General features: G+C 35.7%; 1 protein-coding gene across 4 annotated transcripts in view; it reads left to right on the top strand.

The window, feature by feature from the left end:
- The window catches only part of AGO3 (argonaute RISC catalytic component 3), a 137,098-nt gene that overhangs the window by 88,895 nt on the left and 24,018 nt on the right, over nucleotides 1-24,185 (top strand). For all 4 annotated transcript variants that reach the window (XM_081306197.1, XM_081306198.1, XM_081306200.1 and 1 more), the window contains 10 exons: nucleotides 4,525-4,612; nucleotides 4,731-4,878; nucleotides 5,287-5,406; nucleotides 8,935-9,057; nucleotides 9,380-9,513; nucleotides 12,435-12,619; nucleotides 18,117-18,276; nucleotides 19,488-19,578; nucleotides 23,007-23,201; nucleotides 23,535-23,669. In XM_081306197.1, the coding sequence (XP_081162323.1) occupies nucleotides 4,525-4,612; nucleotides 4,731-4,878; nucleotides 5,287-5,406; nucleotides 8,935-9,057; nucleotides 9,380-9,513; nucleotides 12,435-12,619; nucleotides 18,117-18,276; nucleotides 19,488-19,578; nucleotides 23,007-23,201; nucleotides 23,535-23,669 (1,379 nt within the window). The remainder of the gene's footprint in view (nucleotides 1-4,524; nucleotides 4,613-4,730; nucleotides 4,879-5,286; nucleotides 5,407-8,934; nucleotides 9,058-9,379; nucleotides 9,514-12,434; nucleotides 12,620-18,116; nucleotides 18,277-19,487; nucleotides 19,579-23,006; nucleotides 23,202-23,534; nucleotides 23,670-24,185) is intronic.

Raw genomic sequence — 24,185 nt, 5'->3', positions numbered from 1 at the left:
AGTAATGCAACTAGTATAGATACCAGCTAATTTGTTAATACTTTTCCTTACTATCTGAAAGGGATAATACTGTCTCATGAGAAAGTGCTTCTATAATATTGCTAAAATCATTATTTGAACATATTCTAATATATTGACTTCCTTATTTTTTTAATAATTTTAATTTCATTCCTTTGAAAATTTATGAATAAGGGGCTAGCCTATTTCATGTGTTGTTCTACAGTTGTAACTTAGCTATTTAATGTACATTACAGAGCTAACTGTTGCTTGCCTATTTTACTGAGTAGCTAAAATTTATACAGTGGCGTTATATTGTATATACATTTAACTTACATAAATTTATCTCTATTTGGTCTCACAAGAAGAAAAAGAAATATATAACTTTAATGATAATCTAAGATTTATATATAAATCTTAGATTATCATTAAAGTTATATTTATATATAAATCTTAGATTATCATTAAAGTTATGTGTTTGCTCTTCATATGTGTACCGTTCTAAATACTTTTAGATATGTGTATACATTTTGTGTTCAAACCCATATATGCTGTACTTTATCAGAAATTTAAGGGGTTTTTAAGAGTAATTTTGATTATGTACAATTCTTGCCTTTCTCATAACTTTAGAACCAAATCCTTATGTAAGATATGACTCCACTGTATTTAGTTTATTATTTAGAAATGAAGAAAAATTATTTTTTAATCAGAATGAGTAGCATAAATTCTATTTATATTAAATGTGCATCTTAAATAGCCAGAAATAATGATATTGTTTTTAAGATTGTACCTATTTGTTGCAGATAATTTTCAGCTTGTGGTTTGAATGAAGCATTCAAGTTTATTCACTGAACATCTTTCAGTTCCCCAAATCAATTAGAGTAGCTGAATACATCCTGCTTGCTCCAGTAATCATTCATTCTTTGCCATTCAGTAACCAGGAAAAAGATAGTCATTGCAATAAAACATTAAAAGGAAAATTCTTCCTGCTTTGAAAATAAGCATCCATTTTTCTCAAATTATATAAGTGCTGAAATAAGAAACTGTTAAATATAACTATTTTGTAACCATACCATTGTCCTTTCATAATCTGTATTAACTGCACAGTTAGCCTTGTCAGGAGATTAGTGCATTACCTGCCATTATATATGTGATCATCTAAATGCCATGGTTTCCAGTGGAGTTGCTGCTTAGTTACCACCTCTGATATCATGAAGTCACTTACATTATTTTGCGGTAACTATGCAATCAACTCATATCACCACTCTATCACAGAAAATACAAGATCTGTACAGAACAAGGATTCAACCGCTGCCCGGAGAGCATGGACTCGATCTTAACTTCAACTGCTCAGGGGCCCAAAGAAATGACTGAAAAAATGACTAGAAAGCATTATAAAGTTGATGTTATAGTGAAGGTAAAGCTAAGTTTATAGGTTAAATATTTATTAAAGCCAAAAGAATTTTTTTGTTGGATGGAGGGTTTGGGGGGGGACCTGGGCAGAGAATTATCTAGTCCATTTTTTTAAATTGCACCTTTTTGCTAGCCCTCTGGATTTTGTTCTAATTCTTAGGTACCTATGATCCTAGATCTGGGGTAAAAACAGTCTGGGCTGAATCTGATTGACAAACCAATGATTTTTTTTTTTCCAAAATGAAGAAGGCTTTTTTTTTAATAAGGCTCTTTTAAGTATATGACGTATTGTTACCCTACTAAGTCAAGAGTCAAAAGTTTTACGTTCTCTGCTATTTGGATTTAATTTTTAGTTGGCATGAGGATTTGATGGTAGCTGTTAAATATTGATACAAACTGTACTATAATGAATATTTTTACCATATTCATTTTATTCCTGTTGAACTTCTCCCCAAATGTTTGATAATAAATTGGGGTTTTTTTATTGTTTTTTGTTTTTTGCCCAATAATTCATAGTAAACAGTAGAAATATTGAGAAAAATGTATGGTAAAACTGCCATATGTATTTGAAAGTACCATTTTACTTTTGGTAAAAGCTTTTATGGTAGGTATGTAGAATGTTATTAATATTTTTTTTTAATTCAAGGGAAAGACAAAAACAAATTGCTATGCAGTGAAAATAACTGAAATTTGTTTTAAACTTTTCTGGTGTTTTCCCCCTAAATATATTGTTATATCTTGCTTAGTTTGTTGTATTGGTATTTCCTTCTCATAAGGCTTTCCCTTGTATTTTGTAGTCTCCTTTATAACATAATGCCTAGGAAATTCTGTAACTGATCAGAACTTTTAGTTTTGTAAAGGTAGCTATAATGAAAAAGTACTTCTCACAGATACATTTAGGAGTACTTTTCAAGAAAAATCCATACCAATCTGGTACAGGAACACTGTATCCATTTAACATATTAATTTGTGTTCCTGTCAGAAGAAAATATTACTTAATATGAGTGAACTTTATATTTGGTGCTATAGTTAGTAAGAAAATAAATTATATTGTAGCAGGGTTTCTCAAACTTGTCACTATTGACATTGTGGGCTGGATAATTCTTTTTTGGGATGGGAGGTGGTGTTCTGTACATTGTAAGATATTTAGGAGTATCCCAAATATCAAACTACTCACTAGTTGCCAATAGCACTTCCAGTTTATACTAGTCAAAAATGTCTCCTTTAGCTGGGCATGGTAGCGTATGCCTGTAATCAGGAGGCTGAGGCAGGAGGATCAAAGCCAGCCTCAGCAACTTAGCAAAGGCCCTAAAAACCTTAGTGAGACCCTGGCTCAAAATAAAAGATAAGAAGGGCTGGGATGTAGCTCAGTAAGTACCCTTGGGTTAAATCCCAAAATATCCCCCCAAAATTTTTTTTACGTCTCCCTAGGGAATGGATGTGACTCAGTAGTAGAATGCTTGCCAAGATGCGTCTTTTGGTCCCCATCACACCCTGCTCCCCCAAAAAGTCTCCAGACATTGCCAAATGTTCTTTGGGGATGGGAGGCAAAATCGCCTTCAGTTGAGAACCACTGCACTATAGGAACTACAAATATAAAAGAGAAATAATACAAAAAGGAATAACCAAGAATTCTGTCTGGAATCTAAAAATTGTCCTCCATCTACCCCTTTTTAGATTTTGTCCCTGGAATCTAAGCCAAACTTTAGAAATGGAGTTGCTTATCTGTAACCAATGGCCACTACGTGTCTTGTTTGTTAACTTTCCTCTAATGGCTCCAAAACTTGACTGGCCAATATGGTAGCCACTAGTGAGGTATATCTATTTAAATTTAAATTAATTATAATTAAATAAAATTAAAATTGCAGTTTTTCAGGCAACACAAGCCACATTTTATGTGGTTAGTAACACATTACTAATGATTACCGTATTAAGCACAGATGTAAAATATTGCATCATCTCAGAAAATTCTAATTGACAGCACTAGTTAAGAACATTCATCTCAAAGAAACAAAGACTTATAGACAGATGCAAAAAATAAATCTTCTTTTGAGACTCAAAACTCGTTCAGTATGAGTTTTGATAGATGCAGGAAGAAATATTAAGATACGTAAAAAATAAAATTTGGGGCTGGGGTTGTAGCTCAGTGGTAGAGCTCTTGCCTAGCATGCATGAGGCACTGGGTTCAATCCTCAGCACTACATAAAAATAAATAAATAAAATAAAGATATTGTGTTCATCTACAACTAAAAAAATTTTTTTTTAAATTCACCCCAAAGACTTTCAGCTGATGATTTAAAGCCCATTTCTTTACTTTCTAGAGTTGGCCTTGGATCCTTGAATACCCCCCAACCCCCACCTAGTTGTAGGTAGACTGCAGGGATCCAGGAATGCCTAAAATCATTGCTAAATTTTGTGTATGTACATTTTTCTGAAAGTTTATTGCTTTCATCAGATACTCTAAGGGGTCACTGATTCTATAAGAAGATAGGAATCACCTGGTTTCAGAATTATTTTTGTTGCATTTGATTACTACTAGTCAAATATGGTAAAAGTACTGTGCCACTATATTATACTTCAATAAAATGATCATTACATTTCTTTTTAAAGGGCCTGGCATTTTTTCTTTCTTGCTTTATACATCTTTGAAGGGCTTCTTTCTTGAGCTTTAGGAAATCTGATCTTCAATCAGTATGTTAAGATTGGGCAATTTAAATATCACATACTTTGAAGGTTATAAACTATCTTGAGAATTACTGCACCTCCTCTTTCATTCCTCCTTCTCTTTCCTAACATAATTATCCGAATTTATTATAAATGGGGCTTTTATTAATGGAGAACTTTGTCCCTTGATCTTTGGGCTTTGAAATTTTTATGATTCTATTTATTATGAGTGGAGCTTGATAGGGTAGAGAAAAGGTTTGAAATTAGGTATACCATGGTAGTATCCATTATTAGCAATGTTATATATAAAATTATGTTAATATCACATTGTATATATATCACAGATTTTGTTTGCTCAGAATTAAGTTTTTATAGTAGTGAACAGGCTTTATAAATGTAAATATTTTACAGTGACAATTCTGTAACCTGCATTTTTCTTGTTGGGAACAGGTCTGAAGGTTGAAGTGACTCATTGTGGAACAATGAGACGGAAATACCGTGTTTGTAATGTAACAAGAAGGCCTGCCAGTCATCAAACGTAAGAAAAGCAGTGGTGATACGAGGCAGCTCACTCTAGGTAGTAGGTTGGAAGTTTTGCTGGCTTGTAGTAGGATAAGTGTCTCATATCTCCTTTTTTTCCCTCCCCTCCCCACCAGCTTTCCCTTACAGCTAGAAAATGGCCAAACTGTGGAGAGAACAGTAGCTCAGTATTTCAGAGAAAAGTACACTCTTCAGTTGAAGTATCCACACCTTCCCTGTCTGCAAGTGGGGCAGGAGCAGAAACATACCTACCTGCCGCTGGAAGTAATGTCTCTTTGCTGCTCATGAATATCTTCCTCTTCATCATTCTTTTGGGGTCTTTTATGTCCTGTAACTTACTTCATACTCTGCTATCTATTTTGGAACTTAAACTCTTCTTAAATTTTATTTTAGGTTTTTATTAAATGAAAGAATATAGAAAAGTGAACTATAATTCTACCACTCTAGTCTAACCAATACTTCTTTCAATCTTTTTATCCTGTGTACATTTTACCAAATTATAATAATATTGTAAAGTAGTTTTGTTTGCTACTTTTTTATTTAACATGATATTAAAAATAAGCAATTTAATTATGAAGATTTAAAATTTTTATTTTACATGTAATTGGCATTGAGAACTAACAAAAAGATATTTATACATCTATCTAATATAATACTTTTTTCTATTTGTAGGTCTGTAATATTGTGGCAGGACAACGATGTATTAAGAAACTAACAGACAATCAGACTTCAACTATGATCAAGGCAACTGCAAGATCTGCACCAGATAGACAAGAGGAAATTAGCAGATTGGTTAGTTCTTAACCCTAGAAAATGGGAATTTAAAACATGTTAGGATTAGCTTCTAAAAAAGCATACTCTTACCAGCCCATATCTTATTGCCATCAGAATTAAAAGATATCATGAAATAACTAGGAGTATGTTTTGGGTGGTGGTAAACTTTAGTAGGTCCTTCTTATTTAACCCTAGACTCTTTAATTAGATGCAGGAAACAAGTTCTGTCAAAACTAATATTTTAATTTAGTGAACTGGAAACCACCTGAAAGAGTGGGGGAAAGAAATACTTAACACTCATTCTAGGATTGTTTCACTTCCAGTATCAGACTGGCAACTATACAGTCTAAATAAAGAAATAAAAGCTTCAAGTATGTGGTGTCTCCACATGTCTCATTGTGGAGGAGGAGGGAGGAGTTACCATTTGATAAAACTGATGGTACCACAATGTATGTGTGTATGTGTTTGTTTGTATCAAGCTATCATTTTATACACAATAAAAACATGACCCGTTAGGGGTTGGCGTTGTTCTTGTTGGGAACAGGTCTGAAGGTAGAGTGCTCGCCTTAGCACATGTGAGTCACTGGGTTCAACACTCACTCGGCACCACATAAAAATAAGTAAATAAAATAAAGGTATATTAAAAAATGCCCTATTATCTGTCCTTATTTGCAGGAGGGGATAGCTGGGGTTGAACCCAGGATCTTCCACATGCTAGGCACAAGCTCTGCCACTGAACTACATCCTCAGGCCCTCTTCCAGGCTTTTTTATTTTATCCACTAAGTTGCCCAGGCTTGCTTCAAACTTAAAAGTCCTCCTGTTCAAGTCTCCTAAGTAGCTGAAATTATAGGTATGCATGACAATGCCCAGTTTATCTGTGTGTGTGTGTCCAGTTGTTAGGCTTTGGGATTGAACACAGGGCCTCACACATGCTAGGCAAATACTTTACCACTAAGCTACATTCCTGGCCCTGTCTATTTTTTAAAAAAATAAATAAAGCTAATAGAATAGGCAAAATTTAAAATAAAAGGCCAGCTGGACCTTAACTCACTCTACCCTTAAGTACCATTTAAACTGTTTAGGCAAAGAAAAAAATCTGGAAATTCGAATATTCCTCAGAACAACTCAGTAACATTTTCAGAAACAATGTTAAAGATTATTAGAAAAGTGATTCAGAACTGGCTCTTTTATTTTGTAAGCCAATTTAAAAAAGACCATTTTTTCCTTATAATTTTGTAAAGAGTGCATAAAAGTTATTATGTGACATTTAATTAGGAAAATGCATGCTGGTTCTCATCCTAGAATTTTCTCTAATTCTATAATAAGATTTTAAAAGCTTTCTTAAAACCATTAAGAGACATTTCTATAAAGTCTCAATAACTAGCAGTTCTAAATTATTTATTACAGCTTAACTGTTCAGAAAGACAATATTGTGTAGTGCTTAACAGAACAGACTTTGGCTAGGCACGGTGGCACATGCCTGTAATCCCAGCACCTTAGGAGGCTGAGGCAGGAGGATCACAAGTCCAAAGCCAGCCTCAGCAAAAGTGAGGCGCTTAGCAAGCAACTCAGTGAGACCCTGTCTCTAAATAAAATATAAATAGGGCTGGGGATGTGGCTCAGTGGCCGAATACCTCTGAGATTAATCCCCAGTATCCAAAAAGAAAAAAAAAAAGAGAGCGAGAAAGAGAGAAAACTTTGGAGCCTAACAGCCATGTGTTTGAAGTTTTGCTTTTTCCACTTACTTAAATTTTTATTTTACTTACTATTATATTATGATTTTATCATCTAGTCGTTTAACTTTACTAAGCTATAGTTTTAATCCTCTGTAAAATACAGATTATAAAAGACCTACTTTAAAGCCATAAGATAATTGTGAAAATTAATTATTAAGAACTTAGCTATCGGGCTGGGGATGTGGCTCAAGCGGTAGTTCGCTCGCCTGGCACGCATATGACCCGGGTTCGATCCTCATCACCACATACAAACAAAGATGTTGTGTCCACCTAAAACTAAAAAATAAATATTAAAAAAATTCTCTCTCTCTAAAAAAAAAAGAACTTAGCTATAAACAAGTTATAGTAAGTCTTGGTAAATAGTAGTTGTTATTTTTTATGACCTCACTGTGGAGATAAACCAACATACAACAGAAATAAATGGCAGTTAGGTTTGAAGAAAAAGATACATTATTGCCTATTTTAGAAAATTATTTTTCCTTCTTTTTTAAAATTTTATACCTTTATTTTAGTTATTTTATTATTTGTTTTTTAGTTTTTAGGAGGACACAATATCTTTATTTTTAATTTTTATGTGGTGCTGTGGATCGAACCCAGTGCCTCACGCATGCTAGGTGTGCACTCTACTACATCCCCAGCCATATCCCCAGCCCTAGTTATTTTATTTTTATGTGGTGCTGAGGATTGAACCCAGTACCTTGCATGTGCTAGGTGAGCGCTCTACTGCTGAGCCACAACCCCAGCCTGCTTTTCCTTCTTATTATATGGAGATTCTGTTCACATGTTTAGATTATACAGTTATTGAAGTTGAACACCATCTTTTTTTTGTAACTTTATCCTTCATTCTGAGAGCAAGTGAATATGTTTTGAAAAAAGCTAATATAGTATGCTGTAAGCATGAATTATGGTGAAATTTAATACTGAATTTTCTCTTTGTATATAAAGATACATTGTGAAAAATTTATAACCTATAACTCATTCTGGCTTTCTTACATGTCTCCAGTGTACTCCATTAAATAAACTTTATAATATAGTACTGTTTATCTGAAAATTCTGAAGTAAACTTATATAAATCATAAAGTAGTTTTTAAAAGTCTTAAAATTTTAGGGGCTGGGGATGTGGCTCAAGCGGTGGCGCGCTCGCCTGGCATGCGTGCGGCCCAGGTTCGATCCTCAGCACCACATACCAACAAAGATGTTGTGTCCGCCAAATACTAAAAAAATAAATTTAAAAAAAAAGTCTTAAAATTTTAAATATTTCTATCAAACTTTATAGGAAATAGATTTTAGTAATATGTGTCTGGGTTCTCTGTAATCAGAGAACTAAAGGTGAAGTATTTCTCCCTCTCAAAACATATTAGGTTCAATCATTAAAACTTTTTATGGACCAGAGGCTAGGGTTGTGGCTCAGTGGTAGAGTGCTCACCTAGCATGCACAAGGCACTGGGTTCAATCCTCAGCACCACATAAATGTAAAATAAAGATATTGTGTCCACCTAAAACTTAAGAATAAATATTTTTTTAATTTCATGGATCAATAATAGTTAAAATCTTATTATTCAATCTAATATATACATTTAAATTTTGTATGAATTACCAAGGGCTTCACAGACCTCCTACAATCCATTCATGACCATAATCACCAAGCTAAGATTCTCCATTCTCCAGTTAGGGCACCATTGATGAGACCTATTGCAAAACATAGATAACAAAGAGAAAGAAAAAGAAGAAATAAAAAAGGGCTTTAATGAGTAAAATACAGGATCTAGGGGAATTTTGAGAGTAACTACAAACTTTTCCTGTTGTTAGGTAAGAAGTGCAAATTATGAAACAGATCCATTTGTTCAGGAGTTTCAATTTAAAGTTCGAGATGAAATGGCCCATGTAACCGGACGTGTACTTCCAGCACCTATGCTCCAGTATGGAGGACGGGTAAAGCCTCTTGGTTTTTTAATGAAATATAGGTACTTTGTAAGAAGTACAAAGTACTTAGCTACTTATCATAGCTAAGTCTGGAATTTTAGAAAGTTTTTCGTTATTCCAACAATATATTTTTTTAAATTTCAAAGTAAATGTCCTTGCTTGAATTTAGTGGAATTTGGGGGGTTTTTTAATATTAAAATTATAAACAATATTGATTTAAAATAACCAGTTTCTTATAAAATATCAGATTTATATTAATTCAGCAATTTGAAATACTTATTTTTGACTCATCAGATACACCATAAAGTTTTTGTTCTTTTTTCTCCTATAGAATCGGACAGTGGCAACACCAAGCCACGGAGTATGGGATATGCGAGGAAAACAGTTCCACACAGGAGTTGAAATCAAAATGTGGGCTATAGCTTGTTTTGCCACACAGAGGCAGTGCAGAGAAGAAATTTTAAAGTAAGGAATGTCATTACTTTGGTTTCAGGGCCTATTTGTATTTAGATTTTAAATTACTCATGTCTTGTTCTACCAAATGTTCCTTCAACATGGACTTTTTTTCATTCTTCTTTGGTAGTAGTGGAGATCGAACCCAAGGCTTCACACACATCACTGAGCTTTTTAAAATGTTTCTTCTTGATACTTTGATGAAGATTCCTAAATGTGTTAGTCTTAGTAAAGTCTTTGATTCATGCTTGTGGACATCCTAAAAGACTAGATTATATGGTATAGTAGCAGCATCATTGTCTTTTAATGGCAGATAGAATAGGTTCAATTCCCAGCTTTGCCACTTTATTACAATGAATAATTTATTTAATCTGTCTCTGGAGGATTGCAAGTTCAAATCCAGCGTCAGCAACTTAGTGAGGCCCTGAGCAACTCAGTGACACCCTGTCTCAAAATCTGGAAAATAATAATAAAATGGGCTGGGGATGTGGTTCATTTGTTAAGTGCCCCTGGGTTCATTCCCTGTCACCCAAAACTAACAAAACAAATGAGGTTCATTGCTCCTCCCATCATTACTCATTTATGTTAAATACAGAATTTTCTTTAAATATGATATTGTCGGGGCTGGGGATGTGGCTCAAGCGGTAGCGCGCTCGCCTGGCATGCGTGCGGCCCGGGTTCGATCCTCAGCACTACATACAAACAAAGGTGTTGTGTCTGCCGATAACTAAAAAATAAAATATTAAAATTCTCTCTCTCTCTCTCTCTCTCTCTCTCTCTCTCTGTCTCTCTCTTTAAAAAAAAATATTAAAAGTTCTCTCTCTTTCCCTCCCTCCCTCCCCCCCCCCCTCTTTAAAAAAAAAAAGAAAGAAAGAAAGACCAAGGTATCTTCTCAAGGAATCAGGATTTTCCTTTAAAATAAATACATAAATAAATAAGATATTGTCCTTTTTTATGTAGGTGAAAATACATTAAAATGCCTTCTTTGTTTGTTTTTAAATTTCCTTTTCATGTTTTTCATCTCCTGAGGGCAAAAATCTTTCCTGCTCTCTTGGTCTGATAGGTCATACTGTGGAAGTTCTGGACTATATTGTAATTATGGTTCTACTATTTAGCTAACATTTAACCTTTGCCAAACACTTATTTCCCTGAAACTGTTTTCTAATCTATGAAATAAAAATAATACCTGACCTGCCTCTCTCAATGGATCTTGTCAAGATCACATTAGAAAACATATATTAATTGAAATTTTCAAACTTTTACCAATGGTCTTGGGTAATATGCTAAGTATTTTACATGTATTATCTCAATTAGTCTTCTTGCCAATCCTATAATGTAAGTAATTGTTTTACAAATAAAGAGGTAAATGTGTCTGAAATTTCATAACTAGTAAGTAGCAGAACTACAGTTGAAATTCTCCATGCTAACTCTAGAGCTGAGCTCTTAACCAGGACACTCTGTTCCTAATGCCCCTTGTAAACTACAAAATACCATATAATGGTATAGTATGCTTTTAGTTTATAAAATACAAGAGTCCCCATTTACACATTGTTTCACTTTCTATGATTTCAGTTTCCTACCATCAAATGTAGTCCAAATATATTAGATAGAAAATTTCAGGGGCTGGGGATGTGGCTCAAGCGGTAGCGTGCTCGCCTGGCATGCATGCGGCCCGGGTTCGATCCTCAGCACCATATACCAACAAAGATGTTGTGTCCGCCGAGAACTAAAAAAATAAATATTAAAAATTCTCTGTCTCTCTCCTCTCTTACTCTCTCTTAAAAAAAAAAAAGACTTTAAAAAAAATTTTCAGAAATTAGTAGTTCAGCACATAAGTTTTGAAGATATACTTTTTTTTCTGAGTAGTATAATAAAATCTTGCACTGTACTGCACCTTTCTATCATACCTCACCTGGGATATGAAACATCCCTTTATCCAGTGAACCCTGCTGTACATGGTTAGTTACTTAGTAGCCATCTTATTGACTGCTCTGGTACTGCAGTTCTTGTGTTTAGGTAACCATATTTTATGCTATTGTATTTAAAATCATGTATTATCTTGAACTCATTAGGGATTAGATTCATGGACTCTACCAATGAGCTATGTCCCCAGCTCTGTTTATTTTTATTTTGCGACAGGATCTCACTAAGTTACCAAAACTGGCCTCCAACTTGTGATTCCCCCTGCCTTAGCCTCCTGAGTGGCTGTGATTAGAGGCATGTGCCACTATGCCCACCAAATAACCTTGTTTTTCATAATAATGCCCCCAAAGTGTAAGAATACTGATGCCGGCAATTTGGATATGCCAAAGAAAAGCTGTAGCCAGGTGTAGTGGCACATGCCTATAATTTCAGCAACTCAGGAGGCTAAGGCAGGAGGCAGGAGGATCAAAAGTTTGAGGCCAGCCTCAGCAATTTAGCAAGACCCTATCTCAAAATAAAAAATAAAATGTGGTAGTGATGTAGCTCAGAGGTAAAGTGCCCCTGGGTTCTATCCCCAGTACAAAAAAAAAAAAAAACAACTAAGTGATCCCTTTAAGTGAAAAAGTGAAATTTATCAGTAAGGAGAGAAAAAAATCATATGCAGTAAAATTTTTTTTCATAAATGTTAAGAAAGGAAAAAACTGCAGAAATTACATCCTCAGTGCATAAGTGCTTAGTTAAGATCAAAAAGGCATTAAATTATAAGGTCTGTACTATCCATAGATTCATATATTCACTGGAGGCCTTGGAACATATTCCCCGAGAATAGAGGAAGATTTCTATACATTATTGACCTGATGTTGCCCTTGACATCAGTAATCCGATGATTATGTGTATATGGAACACACAAATCTTCACTTCATCCTCCATTCATTTTCTATACTTTTCATTACTATTTTGTAGGTATTAATGACTAGACAAGTTTTATATTTAATGGTTTCTTCTTCCAGGGGTTTCACAGACCAACTGCGTAAGATTTCCAAGGATGCAGGGATGCCCATCCAGGGCCAGCCATGCTTCTGCAAATATGCACAGGGCGCAGACAGCGTAGAGCCCATGTTCCGGCACCTCAAGAATACATACTCTGGGTTACAGCTCATTATTGTCATCCTGCCAGGAAAGACACCAGTGTATGGTAAGGATATATTAAAACTGCATTTTCAGGTGGTAGAGTGTTGCCTTACATGCATAAGATCCTGGATTTGACCCAAAGTACCATAAAAGAAAAAAAATCTGCATTTTTCTTCAGGTACTTGATATTCATTTTAGGCTTATGTATCCTATAGCTTTCAAATACTAAAACATATTTTATGGTACAGTAAGTCGTGCATTGTTACTTTTAAATCAGTAAACTAAATTGTTCAAGAAGAGACCTGAGAAATAATTTTGTAGCTGAGCAGGATATGGTGACACACACCTGTAGGCCCAGCTGCTTGGGAGGTTGAGGCAAGAGGATCACTTGAACTCATGAATTCAAGACCAGACTGATCAACCTACCAAGAACCTGTCTTAGAGGAAGAGAGAAAGGGAGGGAGGGAATAAGGAAGCAAGCAAGGAAGGAAAAAAGGAAGAATAATATATGTTCTCATACAGTTTTTTTCTCTCAGTACTAAGGATTGAACCCAGGGGCACTTTGCCACTAAGCTACATTCCCAGTCCTTTTTATTTTTAATTTTGAGACAGGTCTTGATAAATTGTCCAGACTGACCTCAAACATGCAGTCCTTCTGCCTCCACCTCCCAAGTCACTGGGATTACAGGTGTGTGTCACCATACAGGGTTTCTCATACACTATTACTGGGAAGCGGAGTATTTCCATAGCTCCTAATTTGTCTTCTTGCCTGTGGGGGTGGTTTACCAGCTAAGCAGGACATGGTGACAACACCTGTAGGCCCAGCTGCTTGGGAGGTTGAGGCAAGAGGATCACTTGAACTCATGAATTCAAGACCAGACTGATCAACATACCAAGAACCTGTCTTAGAGGAAGAGAACAGATTCCTGCTTGGTAGAGCAGATTCCTGCTTGGTGGTGTGAGCCTCCTGAGAAGATAAAAAGTCTGAAATATTCAGTAAGGAACAAAAGACAAAGTCAGAAATTAGATTTAAAAGGGTGGTGTCTGATGGGTCTTCCAGCCCTGATAGTAACTGGAACTGAACAACTGAAAAAGGCCCCAATCCTTTATTTAAGGGGAAGTAGATCAAAGGTGGCAGGGATCTTGAAGTAAACAGGTTGTTTGGTGCTTGAAAGGTTACACCCATCTCTAAGTGGCTATGTTTGATCCTAGGGTTGTGAGCTAAAGCAGGGTACCAGCGTGATCTGGGCTTTCTTTCCCAGAAAAGCAGCTTCCCTGCCTTAATGGCTCAAATAATATCCATAATTTATACACAGCTTCCAACACTTGCTTGCATTCCATGTAGTCTCTTCCTGAGCAGATAATATAGAGAATTCCTATATACCACCCTGCTCCCTGCAGTTTTTCCTACATAGATATTATTAACTTCTTCCCTTAAAGGGTACATTAAATAAACCAACAGTTTTACATTATGATTCACTTTTTGTATTGTATAATTCTTTGGGTTCTGACAAATGCATTATAATCACAGTATCATACAGAATAGAGTCACTGTGCTAAAAATCCTGTTCATCCTGCCTCTGTCCTGAATTCCTGAAGATGCTAATCTTTTTGTATCTCTACAGTTTTATTTTTTCTATAATATGATACAGTTGAAGTATGGAGCCTTTTCAGATTTGTTTCTTTCACTTAGCAGTATGCATTTAGGTTTCCTCCATCTCTTAGGACTTGATAGCTCATTCTTTTGTTGAATTAATACTTCTTTATGGGGGCTGGGGTTGTGGCTCAGTGGTAGAGCGCTTGCCTAGCATCTGTGAGGCACTGGGTTCGATTCTCAGCACCACATATAAGTAAATGAATAAAGTAAAGGTCTAAACATCTAAAAAATATTTTTTTTAAAAGTCTTTATATGGATGTACCACTGTTTATCTACTCACCTATTGAAAGACATCTTGGTTGCTTCCTGATCAATAAAAGATAAAGAAAAGAAAGTATAAACAGAATGGAAATGTCCATAAAACAGAAGTTGGATAACAACCACTTGGTATGCATCTCATGCCTCTGAGTACAGTGTAATTAGTCTGATTGTTTAGGTATTTCTGTCATTCAATCAAAAGATAGAGGCGAGGGCTGGAGTTGTAACTCAGTGATAGAGCACTTGCCTGTCAAGTGTGAGGCACTGGGTTCAATCCTAGTACCACATAAAAACAAATAAAAGCATTGAACCCATGTACAACTAAAAAAAAAAAAAGTGGAGGCGACCAAAGTTCATACTCTAAGCAGCAGCTGGAATTGTTTCTAAGTCCTATTTTCTATGTGGTCTCCCAATCCATTTGAGATGCTTTTTTAATGTTGCTTTCATTGTAATTTTCCTTTTATTTTCAGACCCTCACAGTCGGACTCTGTTTATCGTCTTCTTTCTACTGTTATTTTTCATACCTCACTTTCCAACCTTTACCAAGAAAATGAATGTACATTCTTCCTGTTTTGTTGTTGTTGTAAGTGAACACAATACCTTTATTTTGTTTAGTTTTTTTTTTTCTATGTGGTGCTGGGGATTGAAGCCAGTGCCTCATGCATGCTAGTCAAGCACTCTACCACTAAACCACACCCCAACCCCACATTCTTCCTTCAAATTTTAGTTTAGAAGTTTCTTCTGAGGGGAGAATTTGCCTGACCTTCACAAATCAAATTCTTTCTCTTTTATCGTCAGCACCTTGTACCTCTCCTTAATATTATTTTCACAATTGTATTGTTAAATTTGAGCAGTTATTTAATTAAAAGCATGTTTATATAACTAGGCTATGAATTCTTTGGGGGCAGGAACAATGTCTGCATTGATTCATATACAGATCTTTGTGCAATACCAGTATTAGGTGCTCATTAAAAATTTGTTGGATGAATAATACTGTTTGGAAGGTAATTTGCTCTTATTATAAAAATGTTTTATAAAAATAACAAACACATATACATATATGTGTGTAGGAAGATAATAGAAATTTATCCTGAAGAAAATTATTTATTTGTTTGTTTATTTGTACTGAGGATTAAACCCAGGGGTGCTTAACCACTGAGCCCCATCCCCAGCCTTTTTTATATTGTATTTAGAGACAGGGTCTTGCTGAGTTGCTAAGGGCCTTGCTAAGTTTCTGAGGCTAGCTTTGAATTGCCATCCTCCTGCCTTAGTCTCCAGAGCTGCTGGGGTTATAGGCCTGAGCCACTGCACCGCACCTAGCTCCTCAAGAAATTTATAATAAAGTAAAGATGAAGAAGTTACATATTTTGTTTGAAATAGTGAAAATCTGGAACAACCTAATATATTAGTATAAGTCTGGTTAGATCCATTGTGGCATTGGAAAACAGAATAACTGCTACTAGATTAATAATAAGAGCAATCTATATATGGAGATTGAAAACCATACTCTTAAGTGAAAATGACAGATTGTAAGACAATGTGTAGTATGTTCTCAGTTTTAATTTTAAAATGTTTTCCACATTACGGTACTGGGTGTGGTGATACTATTACAGGGCTGGGGCCTTCCAGGAAATAGGTAATGCAGTGGACCCCTGTTCAAACCCTGATTCTTACGATCAAATCAGGAAGATTTTAGACACATCACTGAGAGTGACAACATGAGTTTATTAGAAAGGATAGGAAAGGAGAAATGGGGAACTTCTTAACGGAGAAAGTGGTTCCTCTCAGAGAAGAGAGGGACAACACATTTCCCTGCCTTCAGTTTTATTGGAGGTTCCAGGGCAGTTTCAGAGAGTCCCTCCCAGGTCCACCTCTTGACTTTTTTTTTTTAAGTTGTTGATGGATTTTATTTTATTTATTGATACGTGGTGCTCAGAATCGAACCCAGTGTCTCACACATGCTAGGCAAGTGCTCTACCACTGAGCCACAACCTCAGCCCTACCTCTTGATTTTGACAGCAGGATGATATCACACTTTCAGATCCCCACTGCCATAAAACTCTAAGTCACTTTGGCTCTTGCTGACCATCTCTAATTGGAACCTGTTCTTATAGATTTTATGGTTAGGGAAAATTATCTTTAGCTCCCTGATGTTTAGGATCTGGACCATGTAAGGGTCACAGAAATAACCCCCTTCAGACTAACTTGTGTTCTTCTTATCCACATTTCCAGCATGCTTTTCTCCTGCAGATAATAGGTAGTTTGCTGAGGAATGTAACATATTCTGTGGACTTAAGCCAGGAAAGGCTACAGGTAAATTGCTTTTTAAAAGTGAAAGTTTGTGGGGGTCAGCACAGTAGGCCTATGTTATAGACTTATTCATTTGACTTCATGTTCCCACAACTCAGATCTCTCTGTGTATTCCATCTGCACATGGTTACTCAGAAGGCTGAGTCAGGAGGATCCCAAATTCAAGGACATCCTGGGCAGTTTAGCAAGATTCTAACTCAAAAAATTAAAAAGGCTGGGGATGTAACTCAGTGGTAAAGCACTTACCTAGCATGTTTAAGGCTCTAGGTTCAATTCCCTAGTACTGAGGAGGAAAAAAAAAGTTATGTAAACTGAAATCCTTAGGGTAAAGATTTAGACTTCGATTTCCTTTATGGAAGAGGCAAAGAACAGGAATCTTTTATTATTTACACTGTAATGCCTCATCACTTTCAAACTAAAGGCTGGAGATTAAAATTGATAGACATAAACATACTTTGACTATAAGTACATTAGTATAAATGAGAAAATTACTGGAAAAGAGTACAATAAAATGATAAAGGATTATGTGTTTTTTGCTTTATAGTTTTTTTTTTTAGTTATTGTAGTGATACTATTTTTATGATGAAAATTATTTTCCTCAACCTCTTAAGAAGTTCATAGTTGAAACAGACTACTCTAACAAAAGGAAGATTAATGGAGAAAACCATGCAAGTTTATTAAAGTATATAGTGCGTATCACATGGGGTAAAATTAGTTCACGGTAGTGTTTATGGAGTTTGGCTTACATAGAATATCTAACAAAGAACATTAATTTTAGAGAACTGACAAAAATAAATAAATTAAAAAGGAAAGCAGTCCCAGGCTTCCAGAAGTGGGAAACTATGGGGAGAGACGTATATGGAAAACACAAGTGGAGTAAACTCCCCTCACATATTCCTCAGGCACTATCTTTTTGAGCTTCCAAGGGTTGTAAAGAAAAATTTACATCCTGTCTTTAGGCAAAAAAAGTGAGGGAGGATAAACCATTGGTATTTGTAAATCTCTGACTTGCTATCAGAGAGGGAAGGCAGGGAACTCTTCTGCATCTTAATTGTATCCACCTCAACAATCTTTTGTATTTGGAAGAGATATGGGGTTTTTTTCCAATGCTAAAAATATACTTTTTTTTTACACAAAGAAGAAAACAGTCAGAAAAATTACCACTAAATACTTAACCTAATCTTCAAGATAGTATACTTCACGTTTTATTAGCATGGTAATTTGGAGTATCCTGTAGTACAAGGATGTATTGCAGGGGGAATGCATAATAACTTTATTTTTCAATAAGTGGATTTAAGTCCTTGTTCTAACTTGAGGTATTTTATTTATTCCACAGCGGAGGTGAAACGTGTAGGAGATACACTTTTGGGTATGGCTACACAGTGTGTTCAAGTGAAGAATGTAATAAAAACATCTCCTCAAACTCTCTCAAATTTGTGCCTAAAGATTAATGTTAAACTCGGCGGGATAAATAATATTCTTGTACCTCATCAAAGGTAAGCTAATCACTTATAAAAATTCTCATTATTTTTCCTGTCTTCATTTTTCTATATATGGCCATATGTAATTACTGTAAGCTCTGACTTAGAGATAACCTTGATGGTTTCTGCCATGGGATATGTAGACATTTTGGCAAAAAAATTAAAATAGTTTGAACTGGCCCACTCTGGCCCCTATTTTCATTTAGTGTACAAACTACCTCTTGCCTTGTCAGAAAATATTGAGAACTTTATTTCTCACTGGAGAGCCTAGCTTAAAAAAGAGCTTTTCCTTTATTTAATAATCATCTTCATCCTGATTTCATGAGGTTAACTGTCTTGACTTATATGCATACGTAAGCATTAGAACAAGTTTGGTCCATGTGTATTTGGAAAATAAAAAAAGCTCCTTTTTTCCCTGCCACCCTCCACCACCTTATCCCTATTAAATATGAAATGAGATTCATAAATAAGAGGGATGTGTTGAGTTTTATCAACAAGTTTAATAACTAAAAAACAGTCTTTTGAATTTTATTTTATTTTATTTTAAAGAGAGAGTGAGAGAGGAGGGGGAGAGAGAGAGAGAGAATTTTTAATATTTATTTTTTAGTTCTCAGCGGACACAACATCTTTGTTGGTATGTGGTGCTGAGGATTGAACCCGGGCCACACGCATGCCAGGCGAGCGCGCTACCGCTTGAGCCACATCCCCAGCCCACAGTCTTTTGAATTTTAAAGGATATAATTTTAAAATAAAAGGAAAGGCTCACTACTTTGTGACTATTATATGTTACTCAAATTTATACATTTGGCCAGAGGATGGGGAGTAGTCAGCTCCCATAATCTTTCCCATATAAAGTCTAATGATTCTTTTTCTCATTGATGTATAAGCAGATTTTTTAAATTTGAGAAAAATTGGTGGATTAATATTTATAATTACTCTGATTACAGAGAACATTAGCATCAATTGCCCTTTGCAACCACCAGCACTTACTGCTTAAGACAAAAATTGTTCTCACAAAAATGCTGGGCAGCCCTGTTGTGACAGTTTCTACTTTATTGACTAGGGATTCTTGAATTAAGAGGATAAAGCACTTGGTAGTCGAGGCCTATGAGGCTGTCTATTCAGGACTTCCTCTGTGCTGACAGTGGCTTGCAGTTATGTTGCAATCATGTGAAACAGATAAATGGATGATGAATTATCTAACCCCTTTAAAAAATGTGTTTAAGACCTTCTGTGTTCCAGCAACCAGTGATCTTTTTGGGAGCAGATGTCACTCATCCACCTGCTGGTGATGGGAAAAAACCTTCTATTGCTGCTGTGAGTATCATTAGGCAGGTCTCTCTCTCCCTCCCTCCCTCCCTCCCTCTCTCTCCCCCTCCCCCCCCCCTCTGGTCCAGGATTGAATCTAAGGATGCTTAACCACTGAGCAACATCCCCAACCATTTTTATTTTTTATTTTGAGTCAAGGTCTCACTAGGTTGCTTACAGCCTCATTAAGTTGCTGAGGATGGCTTTAAACCTATGATACTACTTAGGCAGGTTTCTTTTATCTAAAGTTTAGACCAATATCAACATTTTAGTTTCAGCTTTTTGAGTTTTAATGATATTTTCTTTGTAGCTAACTTTCATAAATGTTCCTTCAGGTTTTTTTTTTTTATTTTTTTAGATGTTGATGGACCTTTACTTTATTCTTTTATTTTTATGCAATTCTGAGAATTGAACCCAGTGCCTAATACATGCTAGGCAAGTGCTCTACCACTGAGCCACAACCCCAGCCCCTCCTTGACTTTTTGGGCGTGGAGTTTTTGTTTGTTTGTTTTGTTTTCGTTTTGTTTTGTTTTGTTGGTGGTACTGAGGATTGAACCCAGGGCCTTTTGCATGGGAAGCAAGTTCTCTACCAGCTGAGCTATATCCCCAGCCCACCTCCTTGAGTTTTTGAAAAGAATGATTATTCTGGTTTGAAAACTACAAGTTCTATATATATATTAAGTCAAGTTTATTAATTATATTACTCAGCCCAGTATGGTGGCACACACCTATAATCTCAGTGGCTTAGGAGCCTGAGGCAGGAGGATTATTAGTTCCAAACCAACCCCATTACCTTAGAGAGGCTCTAAGTAACTCAGCAAGACACTATCTCAAAAAATAAAAAGGGCTAAGGATGTGGCTCAGTAGTTAAGTGCCCTTGGATTCAATCCCTGGTACCCCCACCCAAGAAAAATTACCTGTTTTAATTTGTCTGTGCAATCTCTCTGTGATTGTGCATTTTCAGGTACTTCTATGGTTCTAAGAGTTTGTTTATATATTTCAGTATTGTCTTTGTTAGATGAAAGATGTATTACATGGATAAGGATGAAGGGAATGAAATGGTTTAAGTTTTATTTTTGAAGCATGAATTTGATATAGACTATCCTGGAAGAAAGAATAGGGAGGCCCAGTAACTAGCTTGAGGCTATGATCTGAATAACGTTTTAAGTTCATACTTTGAGATCTCCTTTGCTTTAAACACGTAACAATATGAAACAGGACATAGAAGGGGACAATTGAGATAGCCAGTTTGAAAACCAGATTAACATCTCTGAAGACCTAATACACAACACAATTGCACCCCAAGAAGACTGACTACAGATTCAGGATGTCAAATCTAGGAGTTTGCAGTAAAAGAACTCCTCATTTTTTCTAATTTGTTCTTTTTAGATATACATGATAGTAGAGTGTATTTTGACATATTATACATACATGGAGTATAACTTCCCAATCTCACGATTGTGCATGATGTGGAGTTACACTGGTCTTGTATTCATATATGAACGTAGGAAATTTATGTTTGATTGATTTCTACTGTCTTTGCTTTCCCATACCCTCTCCTTTCCCTTCATTCCCTTTTGTCTTTTTTTTTTTTTTAAGAGAAAGTGAGAGAGGAGAGAGAGAGAGAGAATTTTTAATATTTATTTTTTAGTTCTCGGCAGACACAACATCTTTGTTTGTATGTGGTGCTGAGGATCGAACCCGGGCCACGCGCATGCCAGGCGAGCGCGCTACCGCTTGAGCCACATCCCCAGCCCTCCCTTTTGTCTTATCCAGTGAACTTCTATTCTTCCCTCCTACCCACCCCTTATTGTGTGTTAGTATCTGCATATCAGAGAGAATATCCAGCCTTTGGTTTTTTGGGATTGGCTTATTTCACTTAGCATGATATATTCTTATATACTGGCAGATGCCATAACTTCATTCTTATTTATGACTGATTAATATTTCACTGTGTATATATACCATATCTTCTTTATTCATTTATCCGTTGACAGGCACCTAGATTAGTTTCATAGCTTAGCTATTGTGAATTGAGCTGCTGTGAACATTGATGTGACCACATCACTATAATATGCTAATTTTAAGTCCTTTGGGTATACACCAAGGAGTGGAATAACTGGGTCAAATGGTGGTTCCATTCCAAGTTTTTTGAGGACTCTCCTACTGCTTTCCAGAGTGGTTGCACCAGTTTGCAGTCCCATCAGCAATGTATGAGCATACCTTTTTCTCCACATCCTCACCAACATTTATTGTTACTTGTTTTTTTTTTTTTTTTTTTTTTTTTTTTGGTAGCAGAGATAGAACCCAGGGGAACTTAACCACTGAGCCACTGACCGGCCCTTTTTGTGTTTTATTTAGAAACAGGGTCTCGCTAAGTTGCTGAGGGCTAAGTTGGCTTTGAACTTGCAATCCTTCTGTCTCAGCTTCCTGAGCACAGTGGCATATACACTCAGCTGTTACTTGTATTCTTGATGGTTGCCATTCTGACTGGAGTGAGATGGAATTTCAGTGTAGTTTTAATTTGCATTTCTCTAATTGCTAGAGGTGTTGAACATTTTTTCATATATCTCTTGGCTGATATTTCTTCTTCTGTGAAGCGCCTATTCAGTTCCTTTGCCCATTTATTGATTGAGTTATTTGGGGGTTTTTTAGTGTTAAGTTTTTTTAGAAACTCATGATTTTAAAATTTATGGATCCTAAGAGTTCTAAGATAATGCTAAAATATTAAGTCTGACTTCTAGGGCTGGGGTTGTAGCTTAATGGTGGGGCGCTTGTATAAGGTGCTGGGTTTGATCCTCAGCACCACATAAAAATAAATAAAATAAAGGTATTGTGTCTATCTACAACTAAAAATATTTTTTTTTAAAAAGTCTGACTTCTAGAATGGGTTGTTAAAGTAGAAGAGATATGAAAAGAAGTCAGTGGTTTGAATTGGTCCCCCTTTTTACTTATTTTCTTTTTCTTACTCTCTTTATGCATGTCTTTTTGTCCTTTTCTTTCTTGGCTAATCTTTACCAAAAACAGTTAGAATCTAATTGTTAGACCAGGCATAGTTGTGCACACCTGTCTTCCTAGTAACTTGGGAGGCTGGGGTAGGAGAATTGCAAGTTCAAGGCCAACCTCAGCAATTTAGGAAGAACCAGTTACAAAATAAAAGTCGTGGTGTGGCTCAGTGGCACAGACCCTCTGTGTTCAATCCCCAGTACTACAAAATAAATAAATAAACAATCTAATTGTTAAATATAAAGTGTAGCCTACTTATAGGAAAACAGGTTTTTGACATTGCAGTAGGTCTTTTATTCACTAAGAATTATCTATTTTTATTATTCTTAAAGAAAATAGTGATGCATAGTAAGGTTATAGTAAAATGTAAATGAAATCCACATAGTTTTCATTATTTTAATTTCTATTTTTCTTTACTTTTTCCAACCTAGGTTGTAGGTAGTATGGATGCCCACCCAAGCAGATACTGTGCCACAGTAAGAGTTCAGAGACCCAGGCAGGAGATCATCCAGGACTTGGCATCCATGGTCCGAGAACTTCTCATTCAATTTTATAAGTCAACTCGGTTCAAACCTACTCGTATCATCTTTTATCGGGATGGTGTTTCAGAGGGACAGTTTAGACAGGTTGGTTGTCTGGGATCTCCTCAAACTATGGTGTAATCAGATACTATACTTACCATATGGTATCTGGTTCTGAAGTTGAAATCTTTCAACTGAGAGTTCCTAAATTCAAAATTTGATTCTTCAGTAGACTTTCCCTTTTAATATGTTCACTACGGATGTATAATCTTTGATTATTCTGCTAATAATTAAAATGGATAATTAAAATGGAATAGGAAGTATCTTAACTATAAGGTGATAAAATTAAGAAATTCTCAATCTAAATCATTATTTTACTTTGAAGGATGTAATAAAGAACAGTTGACTCTGTTGACTCTTTCCATCACATTTCTCTAGGTGTTATATTATGAGCTACTAGCAATTCGAGAAGCCTGCATCAGTTTGGAGAAAGACTATCAACCTGGAATAACCTATATCGTAGTACAGAAGAGACATCACACTCGACTATTTTGTGCTGATAGGACAGAAAGGGTAATCTTATTTAATTTTATATTTTTTAATGTGGTACTGAGGATCTAACCCAGTACCTCACACATGCTAGGCAAACGCTCTACCACTGAGCTACAACCTCAGCCCCACAAAGGGTAATCTGTCATAATGTTGTAAAGCACTTATTTAGGGCCTTCTGCCAGTAGTGGGGTTCAGCCATTAAATTTTGAATAAAGAAATATCAAAATAGGTTAATTATTACTTAACTTTCTAGAATTTCTAGTAACTCCAAATGTTTGAAATATCATTTTACTTTGTTGTTATGAAGAAACTTTTAGAAAAAATAGGTATATTTATTTATCTGTTAATTTTGCAGTACTAGGGATTGAACCTAGGACCTTGCATATGCTAGGTAGAGCATTCTGCCCACATCCACAGCACTTATCCCCAGCCTTTTTATTTTTGAGACAGGGTATGGCTTAAATTGCACATGCTGGTATTGAACTTGAAATTCTCATGCTTCAACCTCCTGAATATCTGCGATTATAGGCATGTACC

This window comes from Spermophilus citellus (assembly GCF_964194105.1).
Source record: "Spermophilus citellus genome assembly, chromosome: 9".
Lineage (NCBI taxonomy): Eukaryota > Metazoa > Chordata > Mammalia > Rodentia > Sciuridae > Spermophilus > Spermophilus citellus.
This window is presented reverse-complemented; position numbering and strand designations above follow the sequence as displayed.